This window comes from Zootermopsis nevadensis, unplaced genomic scaffold (assembly GCF_977971745.1).
Source record: "Zootermopsis nevadensis isolate Lab colony 2312 unplaced genomic scaffold, Znev_1.0 Znev_ptg000027l, whole genome shotgun sequence".
NCBI lineage: Eukaryota > Metazoa > Arthropoda > Insecta > Blattodea > Termopsidae > Zootermopsis > Zootermopsis nevadensis.
In genome coordinates, this window is record NW_028259159.1 from 3,161,971 (window position 1) to 3,178,730 (window position 16,760).

Below are 16,760 nucleotides of genomic sequence, written 5' to 3' on the forward strand. Positions count from 1 at the left end.
TAAATTTTTTCACCATTTAATTATTTTCCAAACTGTTTAGAACAATTCTGAACAATTTATTATAATACATACAACATTTAAATATGAAGAAATTCAGTATGTGCATAAAATTACTACAAACATTAATTACATAGAACAGTAATTAACCTTTACTTTATGAGATACGCATCCCACGTATGAGGAATAATAATCCACACAGTACCTACAGATTTCTTGTCATTGCAGCCCCGTCTCTCTGTGCCGAACAACATATCTATTTATATTATTCAGTCATTTTTGGATTATGGGCTCTGCACATTGGTAATAGGCAGTTTTTTCTTGCTTGTAAAATAATTGTGAACTATATATTAAATCTAAGTATTTAATAAATAAAATTATCTTAAAATTGATAGAAACTTCTCCATTGCATAACACAAACTTATTAATAGAACACAGTAAAACCTGAGCAGTGAAGTGTCATCCTGTTCACAGCACAGATGATTATAAATACAGGATTTTCCAACTTATGAACTCAATTATAAAATAAGCATTAGAAGTCTTTTTTAATTGACTGTGGTATTGTAATGTCTTTAGGATTTTAGACAAAATTATGATTAATTTATTAGGTTGAAGTTCAGGATTGGTTATCATGAAACATGATCACCTTGCTTTGGGTGGAGTCTCACAGTTACACCAACATGATTTGTGCAAGGGCATGCAATTTCATATGGTTGCAGTATACAGAAAACAGAATGCAGCTAGTATTACTACGCTGTCTTAGACAAAGAATCTGGACATTCTTAGCAGAGTGGTAAACTAGTTTATTTAGAATGTGGTGCAGTATTGGCAGTTTTCATTTCTGTGTTGACGCATTGTGCCAGTTCATAAGTTTACACATTGTTGGTATAACTGTTTTGTATGTCAGTTGTTATCTGTCAGTACAAATGTGTGGTTATATAGGACAGTAGCTATTTTCAGCTAATTTTGCAGTGATATAATAGGTCTCAGTTAAAAGGGATGTGCCTTTTTCATAGAACATTGCATCTCTTCGTTAATTATGCGTAAAAATGAAATTGTTTCACTCAGGACTTCGGTAGATCTGAATTTTTTGTAGACCTGTATAACAAACTGTTTCAGTTCATTACAAAATGTAGGAGAACGTAGAAACTGAAAATAAACTGAAGCTCCAAAAAGGCAAAGCTGAACTAATATACGCATTTTAATATGAGTTTCGTTCTAAAAATTCTTCATATAAATCCAGTTTATTACATTTGGAGTTTGAATGGACTAAACAGCCTAATATATGATGATAATTATAGTAAATATTTGAATCATTTACATGAAATAAGAAGAGAGTTAATAGCCATAAAATTGTTTGTTTTTTCAACATATATTTGGAAAATCTAGAAATATAATGGACAAAATTTAGAACACAGTGACAGTGGTATTTTATGTTTTGTGCATTTTGATTGAGGTTTTCATTAATTATATTATGGGGTATGGAATGCTCAAAGATTCTGTAAGAATTTAATATCTTCACTCTTGTTGCATTTAGTTCTAAAGTTATGCGAACATAATTACATTCCCAGAAAATAGCATTTCTGATTTTGTGCGATATATCTAAAAGTATAATTTTATTTGCAAAATACACTAGTCTATGTCTTTTCCTTTTAGGAAAAGAAATCTAGCCTGCAAATTAATCATATTAATCTCCAGCCTTGTCAAAACAGAAGCATATATTTTTACTCTAAGAGGACAGATGGGCTTATAGGGTACAGAGGTAAGTCTGTATCATTACCCTTTCAAGAACATGGTAACACTACGTACAAGTTGGTACAGCTTATAAAACAAAGCTGTATCTTGTGAAAGCTTTCAGGAGAGTCAAATTTTCTGCACTTCTAGGAAAAGTATTGCATTATTGCAAACTCCACAGTGAAAGAGTCAAAGTTAATACAGTGTATTCAAGATGTAATGTTATTTTCAACCTCCTTTGGCATTTTTTACACACGCAACATAAAGGTTTCAGCAGATGAAATATAGCTGTGTGTCTGAAGTTTCTTTATAATTTTTCATTATGAAAACCTCATGTAACTTTCCAAAACTCGGTTCAAAACACTGAACATTTTCGATGAGAAAAATGTAGTGGAATGGGTGGCCAGTTATTTTGTTGTTTTTTCTTATTGGCATATTGTTGTTCTGTTGGGATAGGACACGGACATGGCTACGTGAAAGAATTAATTTTATTTTTGGTTCTTACAGAGTCAAGGGCCAAGTGTACAGTAAACTGTTAAAAGGAATTACTTGTATTGATGTCGTTCATAGCTCGTGTATCTTTGGACTGGCAAATAGGACCATCATATCAACTGACGGGCTTTTAACATGCAGAACAGTTCCATTTATCGTTTTGTTTTCTTTGTATGAAGTGCGTAAAATTACTCCGTACTGTGTTAGCGGTTCTGTTCATATTGTTTTGATATAACTGATACATTGCATTAAGTTAAAATCAGACTTTATCAGGTTCCCCAGAAATGACCTGTCATACAAAAAGTACATAATAAAATGATCTTATGAAGATCTGTAACTTCCATCTGAAAAAAAATTCTCTATTGTGAATACTTAACGGAATTCAAAGAAAAATAATTCTCTATTGTGAATACTTAACGGAATTCAAAGAAAAATAATTTCTGGCTGTTCGTTGTGTGATTACCTTTGCTGTTACCAACTTTTATTTGTTATAAATGAATATCAGTAGCACTGAAATGTGCAAGATAGTAAGGGACACATTTGAAAATTTGTGTATGGAGTACACCTTTCTTCTTTATGTTTGATTCACTTAACACTACTGTAAGTAACTTGGACTACGTATTGTAGACTAATGCTATAAAATCTGTGAGGCACTTGTAATGAAAAGCAAAGCAGGGGATCATTCTTCCAGCCATCTCTCCAGAATGTGCAACAACAGTGAGTTGAGAGTTTCATTTACTCGGATGTTTAGTTTCATAAGGAAGGAAGCGTATTTGTTCACTAGTGCATTAAAACAATTACCTCAACTCAGGAAGCGCAACATAATAGTTTAAAAACTTAACAGGGCTGTTACACTTAATAACTGGGTCTCTCCTGTCACTAGGTATTCGTGTTTTACTGCTCATATTTCCTGTTTTATCTTAATTAAGACATAGTTACGCTCTGTATGTGGAACATGGTGAATGAAATATGGAGTAGAAATTGGCAGCACAACTCAGCTCCTGCAAAAGTTTTCTTTAGTTGTTATTTCCTAAGACTCGTATGTCAAGTGGAATTCGTGATATGCATTTACTCGTTAACTTTGTTTTACTTTTTCAGAATATATTCTTAATGCATCTGTTATGAAACTGTTGATGGTATTTGTTAATTAATTATTTTTCTCAAGTTATGTAATATGCTCTGTGATTGTACCATTAGGCATACACGTGAATTTTGTATTAGCTGAGAAAGTAACGCTGTCCGTGTTATTAGAAAGTTGACTTGCTGAAGTAAGAAATGTTTTAAGAGTGCAGATATGCTACAAGACTTGTTTTTTCTGTTCATTTATCACGTGCTGTCACATATCTTACCTTTTCAAGGCAAAATTGTTATCTGTAATACGGGTTAAAGTATAGTGTAAAGTGAATTTTTAGTTTGTGGCAGGAAAAACCTTTAAGCATAATGTTCGCTGTTAAGGGATCAAATTTGGGGGAAACTAATTTTGAAAATAAATATCCCAATTCCTGCAATAGACTTAAATTAGTTTTACCAAAAACATCATTGAATTATTTTATACCTAACAATCTAATAGAATCAGAAACGCATTTTACGGTGGTGGTAGAATTACTGTGAACTTTGGCAGGATACTATCCTACTTATTTTTGAGCACACCTGAAACCATTCAATATGCCTTATATTTTGCACACTTATTTGTAGCTAATGTGTTATAGTTAAATTTAAATGACACACATAAATTATTTGAGATTTTTCCTTTGACTTAAAGCATTGATATTGAATAAATATTTGAATTGAAGTAGGAAATTATGCAAACTTCAAACTGAAAATAAATATATAGTAGTAACCAGTTTGTAATATACGTACATTCAAATTTACTGAAGGACTGAGTGAAAGCCTTTCAGTTTTACAAATAATTAATGTTGGATGCTTTCGTGAAATTGCGCTGATAATCTTAGTGGCAGATTGTTTATTCTGTTTCATGAAGTTTGTTCTGTTGTAATGAAAGTGTGTCATTGCTTTATGATTTGTGTTACGGATAACTTCATTGGAGATTTTGTAACAAATAGGCCTGTGTTAGAATTCTCTTCATTTATTGTTGCTTATCTTTTGGCATGTGTCATGGCAGATACCCAAGTGAATTCTCCAGACCAGTGCCTATGGAGTTTCTACTATTTCTCGTTTTTGATGTTAGGAAGTAGTCTGGAGGTTCCAGAGTGTTATAGAACACTTCTCCGGTGTTGCTTGTAGAATCCACGTTAGTTGCATTCCTGGCAACAATGTCAGTTGTCTGAGTTAGCTTTACATCTGAAAACAATGCTGCAATCTCAGCAGACTTTTTGACAGATAGCGCTTCACATGCTGCTGATGTTGAACCAACGTCGCTTTTAGATTTTTGCTGCCTCTTTCCATTGGCATATGGGGGCAAACTGGATAAGGAAGGTGGCTGCATAAATTTGCTTTGGGATTGCAGTCTGTTGTCACTGCGACATGAAGCTCCCATATAGATGACCCGTCCCCTAGGATCCCTTGCAGAAACAACCAGAACTTTCTGTTGTGGCCTCTGTGGGCTTGATTCTTCATCTTCTGATTTTGAGCTAGTTGTGAAGAGGTCATAATCAAGAGCAAGGTTATCAGAGCTGTAACTTCTCGTCTGTTTTCTACAGCTTGTGCCTGTGTGGTTAGGTTGGTAAGATTGTTTTCTTGGTAGTAGGTCATAAACATCCATTCTTCTGCTTGTTCCATGATTAGCTCTTCTGGAACCCCAGACTGAAGAATAGTGTGGGCGAAATGAAGGCGGATTGTCAATCTGAAGAAATTCTAAGCTTTTAGACGATTTAATAGTGTTGATATCTTTCTTCTTAGAGCATGTTACATGTTTTTCATTTCTTTTCCAAGCTGTTGTTGGTGATGCTGCTCTCGAGAGACTGGATTCTGAAGCTACAAACCCTTTCTGTTTTAGCTGTTCAATTACAGATTCGTTTCTAGGAATTCCAGGATGGTTAGGTTTGTGGGTAGTGGAATGCGAACCTAGAATTGGCCCGATGCACTTCTTGTGTTGTAGATGGTGATGGCCTCTTTTGTGATTGTGGTAACTGAATGCACAGTAACATTTATCACTTTCAATGCAGCTGTCTGTTTCGCAGCCGCATGACGACGTTGAGAGATCCTTTGAAATGGGCTGTGAGTGTTTCTTTGCATCCGCTAGGGAACAGTAACATTTATCAGCCGAAATACACGTACAGGATTCGCTGTCGTAGCTACATTCACTGCACGAAAAATAACCGCTGGATGACCTATTAGGACCTCTTCTGCTGGAATTAATAGTTGTTGCAGCACAGTTTGCCACACTCTTGCCACATCTCACCATGCTGAAGAAGTCTGAGTCCTCAGACGTGCTCGTCATTGGATGAGGCCTCTGCATTAGACTTCTACTGTTTTTGTTTATATCACGTTGTGACGTGGACCGCCGACGACTGCTGCTCGGTTTTCTTTGTAGTCGAAAGCCACCATTTGATGGATAGATTTTGTTGAAGCTTGGTTGTCTGTGTAGCTTGAAAGTTCTAGTAGAACATGACGAAGTTGACGTAGACGAAGTTCCCAAAGACGTGATTTTCTTATTAACCTTGTTTATACTTCTGACGGAATCTGATGGGAATAGGACTGAAGTGAACTCGAAATTGTTGAAACGAGATTTAGCCGGCCTAAGTTTGTTCACCGATCGTCTGAAGACTCTCTTAAAACCACCGCCACTGGTCACAAAAGTCTTCTTCCTCTTGTAACAGCTATTTCTACGCCCTAGTTTCTTCTTCTGCCGTCGCATAATACTCTTACTTCTCTGATACAATTCATCTTTTGTAAGAGTTACTGCTAATTTCATAAGAAACTCTTTGTAGATTGGTTTCAGGTCATTAAAGGACATTCCTTCGGAATCTATGATTACATCTAGGATGTCATCCATACTGTTTAGTCCTTCCTGAAGCCTGAATTCCGTAAAAAGTTCATTGAAGCCCAAAGGACTACTTCCAGAGCCCCCAGCGTTATTTGCATAAGGTACTCCACTGCCTTGCCTTCTGTTGTACCTAGTCAGAGGCCCCCCAGCATTTAAGAAACTTCGACTACGTGGTATTGCTACCTTGGTCAATATATCGCCGCCTTCTGGTTTGTCAGTGGATAACTGTACACTGGTATAATTTTGACGATCTGAAACAGTTCTTCTGACGCCATTGGTTACAGAAGCCGTCGTATTTGAAGTTTCTAATGTGGTTTTTGGGGTCGACGGGTCCATGCTTCTTCGAGGAATGTTGTTATTCCTTACATATGAACAGTTCACATTTGTTGATTCAGGAGTGGTAACCTTTTCAGTAGATTTCTTTTGTATTACAAAATCTTCGCCGTCTTCACTTGCAGATGATGCTGAGGATTTCTTATTTCTCCTTGGAGGTCTTACAGGAACGGGAGGTGGAATTTTTGCCACTGTTGGGCCTTTTTTATCTTTTCCTTCTCCTTTCACATCATCTGCTAAAACAGCGACAAAATGCGTTTTGCTGGAGCTACTCTGGACACTGGCAACATCTGAGTGGCTTTTGCTGACATCTGCTATACTACCATCGCCTCCTAAGCTGAAGTAATCGACTCCATTTTGATTTGTCCGTTTGATTTGTTGCACCTTAGATCTTTTGTTTTCATTGCTGCTGCTACTATTCAGCATATTATTCATCAACGCCTGATATAAATTAGCTGCTATAACAATGGCGTCTTCAGAGCACGCGCATACAAACCCGTGACACTCCAGCTGCTTAGAAACTCCCATTTTTCTCATAACCACCGCGAACATGGGCGAATGATGGTTATATGGTGTCGCAGTTCCACCTCGTTGTGTTGTTGAGACGATAGTTTTTTCTTCTAGTTGATTTAACGGTTTAAATAATGCCCCTTTGTCAATAGCATCAGGATCTGCAATTAGAGGTAAGAATGCATACTCCATGCCCCTGACACCGCCATTACGGGATCGAGTGACCCGGCACACGAATTTCACAGCTGCCCATACAGCAATTGTAGGAAATGGATTTAATTGCTCGAGTTCACCTTTGTCCTGGCCTTTATGATGCACTTTTAGACCATTTGTATTAATTTCTAACGTACCTTTCATGTACACGTCACTACCCAAACGATCCTGATGCGTTTCCATAGCACGGCGATAAGCAAAGTATAAGTCTTTTAAAGGTTCTTGGAGGCCTTGCAGCGAAGTCACTTTGTCGGGTAGAGGGACCGACCCCAGGTAATCAACAGCGAAACGGTTGATGGAGGGCGACTGTTGTACTGGGGATGGCGAGGCATCGCTAGACGGTTTTCTGGATCCTATTTCCCCTGCAGCGGTTCTAGCCATTTCGGCGAACATCTTCTCTATCCTAGCCTGGACCGTGTTCTGGATTCTCCGTCTTCCGTCTTCGTCATCAGCAGACGCCGCCACAGGCCGTATCTTCTCTAGCCCTTTGCTGCCACAGGTCCCGCCGTAACATGACATTTGCGATCTCGTTTCATCGAACATAGAGTCTATACGCTGTTTGTATGTCGAGTAAGCGCTGATGGACGTCGCGGTCTCTCTCTCTAGTTTCTCGCCGAGGCTAGCCGTCTCACCGTGGGGCTGTTCTTGAAGACGGAATCCGTAAGAACTTGCATTGCTACTACCACGGCCACTTAGACAACTGTGACTGTTTTTTCTGATAGACTGAGGTATTATAATGTCCTCTGAAGTTAGTTTTTCGCTGGCCGCTCCTTGAAGCACAGGAGCTCCTCCTTCGTTGCACTTCACCATGGTTGTCAAGATGTGACGTCACTAGTTCTTGACCGAAGGTGTTTTCTCCATCTTAGTTCGGCCTTCACAGGTTTCTGAAAAGAGAAATACAGCTATGCGTGAGCTTTATTTGCTACGGAAGGTGAATATAGGGTACTTGAGCACTTAGCAATTTTAGTTGAGACAGCTCTTTAAGCAGTGTAGGTCAGCTGTTAGAAAAGTGCGGTGGGATATTAACTTTTATTAAGACGCTTTTTCTGCTCTGTACAATGGAATTAGAATATGTACGTACGAGTTATGAACCGGAAATGATTTAGAAGAGAATGTGGCCTGTTTTTAAAAAGGCACTTTCATAGCGTTGGCATGGAGAACTGAGGAAAGCCATTAATCAAGTCATCTTTTTTTCCGAGCTGAGATGCATCATACAGACGTTTAGTCTCACCCCATCGCAGTAGTGACAGTTAAAGTGTATCGAGATAAATACGACGGACGTGTATTTAACCCTTCAAGTTGTAGGCCTGATTGGCCAAAGCTAGTCTATTGTGTAATTTCGCCTTCTGTTTCACCGAGGGTGGTCCTAATGACACAAAGTAGGCATGCATGTTGGTTAAACCAGGGTTAGTGAAACACGTATGATTAAACATGGGGATACGTAATGAAAAGGGAACTTAATTGGCCACAAATTCTGGATGTTATCTCCCCCGTCAAGATTTTGTAGTGGACTCTGCTGTGGGCTACTCACTGAAGACTTTCGTAGTTTTTCTCCTGAAGGCGAATGCCGTGACCGCCACTGCCATTCTTAGCAATCCATAATTCAGTAATCATTCCATTTGATGATCCATACACTAGGCAGCTGAAAACGCGTCGTTAAATAAACCAATAACCACTCAAAATAATTGAATAATTGGTTTAATTGCTTTAATTTAACTACTTTTTTCAACTGTATAAACTGTTTCGTCGAATGGGAATATTCTTGCGGATTATGAACTGGGAAGGCTGCAGAAGAAAGCGGTCGTGGCTTATTTTATTATACTGTCAAAGACTGGGTAAATCTACGGGAAACCTTTCATGACAAGGTTTCTCCGGACCGAGAATCGGTCTTGCTTCCTCCCTAGCTGCCTGTCCATTCGTGACATTTCGGTATCGTAGCCCGGTACTGGTACGTGACTGGGACTCGGTAACCTCCGTTCTTTTCAGTAAACAGAACAGTAATGCCCCTGTTTGAGAGCACACCGACATTAGGTTCTCAACTGTAAAATTACTCAAAAATAACTCAGGCGTTAAATACCGACCTCCTAACCTCCTGTATTGACATTACGCATTACCACAACAAATAAGAATTCTTTGTTAACTGTACCCACGTGCTTTCTTCATGCAACTTGTAGGGTGCTTTTACCTCTAGTGTGTACAGTACTGGTTCTCCCAGGTATACATCTTCCTGTCTGAACCCATTAGCTGCTGGAAGCAGCAACATATCGTCTATAGGTTGCATAAATATTTAAAGATACGTGTTTTCTTCGAGACATGTAGTAGCGATACCGATCACGAGAATCTTGGCATTTGTCTTTAATCAGCAAAAATTAATAGCACAGATACCTGTTTTGTTGGCGTGACCATGACTATGGCAGCATAACTCGCAGGTTCAACACTGCTAACACAGCCTGCTACTGAAGAAGCCACTAAATTAACTAACCAACCACCCGCTTCTCATAACCACAAATTATCCACTTATGCCATCTCCGTCTTCAGCGTGGCTGTCTTCCAGAACATTTCCCCAACAAAGTTTTGCACACAGCCCCAGTTTCCTGTGGGCTCTTCATAATACTATGCGACCTGTATCAATAAAGAAGTTCATCGTTCAGTAACATTCTAATTTATCTGAGTTATTTGTTTTCCAGATATTTTCCCAGAGAACTCTTGTTTTCAGACTCGTGTTATTTGTTCTTCACTCACAGCATGAGATCATGTTTCATGTTCATACAAACCAGAAGGCAGAATTGTTTTTTTTGAATCTTTGGATTTTTTGAAAAGCAGACGATTGTCCACAATTTTCGGTCTAAGTATTAAGCTACGTTTGCAGAATTATTATTTGATTATGAGCCTCAAAACATAAAGAATATGATGATATCGAGACTGTATTGTGCAGTACTATGTTTTATTTTTGGCTTCTCAAATTTGTTTATTGTCTCTGAAGTCGTTTGTCTGGACAGGTTTTGCGCTCTTCAGACGAATGCTCTAATAGTTTCTTAAAACACGACATTGCAGTTATGGCTTCAGCCCTCCGCGTCTGCAGATGCATTTTGCTGTTGACGCAACGTCGTTATGTAACCAACGATGCCCAACGTCGTACCCATCTCCTTGTTTTCTAAAAATTTAAACACCTTTGGTTGTGTGTCCTGTGTGATTCTTGTGTCTTCAATTTTGAGGGCTCACTTTAACTTGATCTAGTGCTGCTCGTACATTCTTATCAGGAATCCAACATTGTGAAAATTAAGTTCTGTGAATTTAGGCCTATTGGTTTCTGAACGTGAGTTTTAGGATCGCACCTGAAAATGTTCATCTACAATTGGTACAACATAATTAAATAACTGATTATCTTATAGCCTAAGCCTCATGGCGGCACTATAAAATATACAGCATAGTAAATCATATTTTGGTGAAATTGTGTGTGGTATGTAGTATCTATGCGTGCATAATTTATTTTTTATAGGACTACTTCGTTATACTTTTAAATTTATTTGTGTGGCCAACATTATAGTTCAAGAGCAAAATTAGTAGATCAGCAACATTTTAGAAAATCAATTACGCGAGTGGCAGGTAATAAGTTATCAAGATTGTACGCCCCGTGGCTGTTCTGAAAAAGGATAAGTTTCGTACCAGATACGAACAAAGTTTTGAGCTGGCAACAGTTTGGCAAAGACACAGAAGCACATGCCACTAAGATGACAAAACAGGAATGAACAAAAATATCAGTGTGCTGTTGTCAACACTTTCTGAGTTATAGTTAAATGTATAGCAACGAAACTGAATTAAAAATGTCGCCGTCACAGTGAACTTAGATTCGCGTTGCGAAACACTGATATAACCAACTACAGTTGGTGTGTGGTGTGACGTTTTTGGCATGCCAATTTCCGCATACTTAATCCGTCTTTTATAGTCAATTTTAAGATATAGTAATAAACTGTTCCTTTGGGATCGGTAAAATATAATTAAATAACCAACGGTACACAACATAAAAGCATCCTTTTTTTTTAGTTTATGTAGCCAAAGGCTGCTTTGTGGTTCTATGTGATTTTTAAAAACACACCCAAACTTGTTCTTCAGTTTATCACTGAATGATGCCTAACAGCATAAATACATCGGCTTGCGTGTGCTTAATGATCCATTTGTTAATACGTGTACAGTTTTCTCAGTTCTGAGGTTGACTGTTACATTGTAAATTGGCGTACAAATGTACTATCTACCTGTTCTAAGTCAGCGTGTTGTTTGAATAGCTTCCGAAATAGTAAATGTTTGCTGAACGTTCAGTACCTTAAATTTTATTAAGAAGGTTAGCTGACAAAGTTATAAAATTTTAACGATACAACGTTGAACAATCTTCGTCAAGAAATTCTTCAGTTTGACTTCTTTGTATCGACAGACATACTCAGTAGAAGTATGAACACATGCGCGCATACACGTGTAGACGATACCCTTGATCTTTCTGCCCAGAACACACTCGAGTGTGCGTTTCGTGTAAGGGCACCAGGTTCGAATGAAGCCGAGTTCTGAAAGCAAGCAGGAAACTTGTAGTGAGATGAAACCCTATATAATGTGTGTTCATTGAATATTTAACGATCCTAAGGGAAAGAAATATGTTTCCTTATGGGGGTGTGAAGTGGCCTCTCATGTTAAGGAAGAACAGATTGTGGATTTTCAGATCTGAGTGTTTTTCAGAGTGTTTACACTTAAGTGATAGGAAGTAACAAGAGGCTGGAGATAATTGCGTAATGAGGAGCACCATAATTTGTATGCTTGCTCTTTATTTAATCAAATGCAGGAAGATGAGATGGGTGTGGTATGTATGTATGACGCTTGTAAGAAGTGAGAAGTACGTACAAAACTTGGGGGATCATGACGTTGATGGAAAGGTATTATTAAGATAGATCAAACACAAGGTTTGTGGACTTGATTCATGACAGGGACCAAAGGCGGGCTTTTGTGAACACGATAATAAACCTTATAGTTCCATAAAATACAGACAAGTTGAGTGAGTATTAGGTTCTCACGATGATTCTGCTGCTAGAACAACATAGATGGAGGATTCTAAGGAAGATACTTACAAATACGAGTGAGGAAGTAAGTCTTGAAGTTTTAAATTAGGAAAGGGTTTCCATGCGGTTTAAACATACTATTAAGTCATTTTTCTCTCAAACTTAAAGTGACGTATAGACAGTGCGTTATATTTTTTAATTTGATTGACGAACTATTTTGAATTATGGTATTTAAATCTGGGGAAGGAATCAGCCTACGAACATTCGCCTGAGTGTGATGATGACGCGAGCTGTATTTGCCACGTCTCGGTTTCTGTCTTACGACCTTACGAATGCGAATCGCTCCGTAACCCTCATCAGACAGTCGTGTTTTGGACGTGTAATTCCCAGGAGAGTATTGACCGTCCTGTTAGATCATTAATTTAATTTACGTAATGACATCGTACTGCACTCAGATTGCTTTTACCATCTTATGTCTCACACTGGCAACGCTTAAAATAATTATGTTTTGATAATGATGAATAATAAGGCAATGGTTCATCACTGTGATGATGGGATCTCTGTTTCGATCATGCCACATAACGGACATTCATTCTTATTAAATTGCCAGTGAAATTGGATGTTATTAAACATGAAAACTTCATGTTCTTTCTCTTGAGTAACGGATTTGGAAGTAACGACATGTGAATTCAGAATTGACTGCCTAGTTTGGGTATAATTCAGGATGGAACCGCTATAACAGCAGCAAGAATTAGTCAAGTGGTGGTGGTTACGATGTGCAATGAATGTAACTCATATAAGGGAAGCAGGCAGAGTTGTCGTGGAGAATTATCTTGCGGAAAATGCCATTTGCAGCAGTGAGGATGCGATCGGTTGAAATTAACATAAATTTTAAAGAATTAGTGTGGAAGATATGAACCGAATTTGCCTAGTTCAGGTTGTCCGGTGGGTGACATTGGTACTGTTCGAGTTTTTATCTGAAAATATCTCGAGGTGAGAGGTGACTTAAAAGAGACCTAGGTGTAGACGGGTGATATTGATTGGTTGAATAATTTTGTAATTATTTATTTAGCAACACTACGATTGGATGATTGTGGATGACATGTTGTAGAGGACATGGGAGCAATCTATCGTGTCTTATTTTATGCAACTGTTGCAGTATTTACCTGGAGGTACTGATACAAATCACGAAAAACCTTTTAGAATTCTTCATATTCGCCAGTATAATATTAAAATTAATCGTAAAAATAGTGTGTAAAGGTATGGTCCAGATTCAGTTGGCTCAGGATAATTCCATGGCACACGTTTGTGAACACGGTGACGAACCTTCGAGTTACGTAAAAGCAGAATTGACGAGCTAAGTAAATTCTACTTTTCGAGGACGTCTATATACCATAGTTACTGTCCGAGAGTCATTGTATTACACAGGGAGTTTGTTACCTGTCCTGCCACTGGTACCGGCCCAGTTAAACATTGAGGAACAGTTTTGGAAATAGTCGTAGATCTAACGGAGCTATGGAATTGTTCGGGTCCATAAACTTGTATCTGTATCCCTGTCCGTTAACATTGCCTAGTCCCAAAGTCGAGTATTTTAATTGGGAGCCGTTCTTTACACCATTCGGTGTCAATAAAGCCACATTCTTGTAACGGTAACTCAATTAACGAGGGTTTACTTCCAGAAGTACGCATGTTCAATATCACTTGTTCATTACAACACTGTGTATATACAATTATAAAATTTGTCAGTATAAGTTGTTCAGAACACTTAATCATGCATTTTACAAAATGTCTGGCCAAAAGTCACTGGTCCTAATAGACTGGAATTATTACGTGTTTGAAAATATTAAAAAAACAAGCGACTTCCACCACACGCAGTATCATAACCAAAATAATTACACTTTTTTAATGGTTGATTCTTGAAGACCAAGGCCACAATGACTGCACCCCAGATACTGGTTGATAATCGGAAGAGTTCTGCTTAGAATAATGTGGTCGGTAAAGAGTTACTCTGTTATATAACCACAACGATGTGACACTTCCCGATGTACATTATAGCAAATCAAACGGCATACGAAATTTCTTTATCGGAGAACAGTTTAATTTCATTGTTGTTTGTACTCAAACTGGGAGTCTCTGACATATATTAATAAAACATATTGAATTAGATTAGCTGTGCTAAAACTAAACCCTTTCATGATGAAGTATACACATTTATGCTTTTAAGGATGCAGTGACATATGGCTTGCTTAATTATATAGGGCTTGGTACCCAGGTTTTTAGCTAATGTGGCATTATGTACTCCTTGACTGGGTTTGTGAGGGTAATGTACCCTCCAGCCGATCATGTGTCTTAACGGTTGTCTTCTCTTCCTTATAGTGACTGCTGCGATGACTAACAGCTAGGCTGACCAGCTACCGTATCCAGATTAACAACACCAGTAAGTATCTACGTAGTTAAGTTAGCTAACTTTGGTAGCAAACTGTAGGCCTAAACATATCTGTGGTGCCAGGGCAAATGGATAACAATTTAAGAACGAAAAAAATCTGAATGTTCTCATAAATCCATGTTTATTTATGTTTCCAACAAGAAATATTATTATACACAATTTACACACGAACTTACGACTGAAGTGATAGTTTTACTCGGATACAGATAATGTAATAATACATACGTGTTCTTTCCTATTGCATCTTTACCCTGGCACAGGCGAATCAGATCCGTGTCGTGAAATTTCAGACAGTGGCTGTTATGTTAACGTTCGCATTTCTTCATAGCGGCAGTCTCGCTAAACAGTTGCCATGTGGTGGATGACATGCAAAATGTGGCCACGGCTGCAGGCGGCCAAGTTTGGGTGGACCAACAGTACCCTCCATATGTAACCTAACTAACTCTCTGGTAACAGACCTGAAGTTTTAACATCGCCAATACCAAACCCTTCAATTTAACATGTTCCTGAATTACTTCCATTTACTTCTCATCTTCATCTTAATGTTATCCGTCTACACTTTCTTGGTCATTCAAGGAGGCTGCTTCCTGGTTTTTCCTCAGGAATGCTGTTTAATGTTCTCATTTATTAATTTGGGTATTGATTATGTTAGTGCGAACAACCCAGCCTTCGAGGGGTAATTAGATTCTTAGCTGCCCAATTTAGATGCAGACCGCATGCAATCTTCTCCTGAACTTACAATGGATCTTTAACAGCAAGCGGCTAGGGCACTGCGCGTTGAATTGATACATGTATAGCGTTGTAATTAATTCTGAGAACTGCAAGGCCAACGCCAGAGGGGAAGAGACAATAGAGCAGTAATCTCGACCCTGTTATACCATTTTGCTGCTTTTATGCTTCGGATATGACTAAAAGTATATGAAACAAATATCAGAAACTGAGATTAGGCTTTATACTTTATTATTATATAGGTTAGGTTATGTCCGCCGTTCTAGTTAATAGATTTCAGTGTCCTGGACAAGACGTCATAGACCGTAGTGAGATCTGTACGTTTTGTGTCACGTTGCAATTTTTGGAAACATCGCTAACTTTCCATTTGGGGTTTATGTAAAATATAAATTATTTTGGGCTGATGAGAATCAAAATTAAGTTCGCTAAACAATTTCTTAGTAGTCCTGTAGACCAATGCCGGAGTTCTTTGAAGACCTTTTTGTAATTTTGTAATAAAGATATGCAGATAAACAGTCGCTACTTTCCCCATAATGCATCTAGTGCAAGGAATACGCAACAGATCAAAATTTAACAACGTGTTACTGTTGTTTCCAAGTGCATGAACTTGACCACTTTTTTAAAGAAATGGCTCTTACAGCATTTCGTTGAAGACTTGTCCAGCTCACACCTGACTCATGTGTAACTGCGAACAAGATAGACCTAAGAGCAGACTTTCTTTTTATCGAAGTTAGTGTGTGCAATAAATTTGTCTGCGTTGTCATCGTTATACAGATTTCACCTTCTGTACCACGCGTGACCGCAGCCGAATTAACTAGTGACCGGTGTCTCTAGGAGATGTGTTCTCTTTGCTTCCCATGAAGAAGGGTAGCGTGACATTAAGACCTACTTAAGAACATAAAGCACGTGGTACGGCTTTGGTATATTAATGATCCTGCTAGATTTTGGAAGCCGAAATTGCTATATGCATGTCATCCTGACTTACTGGCCGACCAAGTAGTTAATTGTCTAGCGCACATATTAGCCAGCTGTAAGGCTAATGAAGTCGCTGCCTGTCTGAGTAACGAAATACTTCGCTGTCTTACAAACTGATGAGGTGACAGGCTAACTGACTGACGAGCTAACTAACTAAAAGGCTATCTAAATAACTGACTGAGTAATTAACTGAATAACTGTTAACCAGCTGACGAACTATTTACTTCATGATACACAGTCTTCGATTATGGCTTTCGCACTCTGTTAATTGTGCTGATTACCATTTCCAGTAATGCGTTTCTTACGTATGAAATGTGTAACCTAGCAAGGGATGATGTCTTGC

The 16,760-nt window shown here is 38.2% G+C and overlaps 2 protein-coding genes across 3 annotated transcripts in view; one reads left to right on the forward strand and one right to left on the reverse strand.

The window, feature by feature from the left end:
• LOC110829430 (co-chaperone protein HGH1 homolog) overlaps positions 1-16,760 on the forward strand; it is a 60,502-nt gene that overhangs the window by 6,105 nt on the left and 37,637 nt on the right. Inside the window, exon 7 of the mRNA XM_087356624.1 lies at positions 14,644-14,704. Coding sequence (XP_087212750.1) covers positions 14,644-14,662 — 19 coding nt within the window. The 3' untranslated portion in view covers positions 14,663-14,704. The remainder of the gene's footprint in view (positions 1-14,643; positions 14,705-16,760) is intronic.
• Positions 1-16,760, reverse strand: part of LOC110829427 (uncharacterized) — a 38,805-nt gene continuing 22,045 nt past the window's right edge. Inside the window, exons 1-2 of one of the 2 annotated variants that reach the window (XM_022063128.2) lie at positions 9,611-9,805; positions 1-8,109 (exon numbers count right to left, since the gene is read on the reverse strand). In XM_022063128.2, the coding sequence (XP_021918820.1) occupies positions 4,337-8,035 (3,699 nt within the window). In that variant the 5' untranslated portion in view covers positions 8,036-8,109; positions 9,611-9,805 and the 3' untranslated portion in view covers positions 1-4,336. Of the gene's footprint in view, positions 8,110-9,610; positions 9,806-16,760 lie in introns of those variants that run through there. The other variant, XM_022063127.2, reaches the window with a different exon arrangement.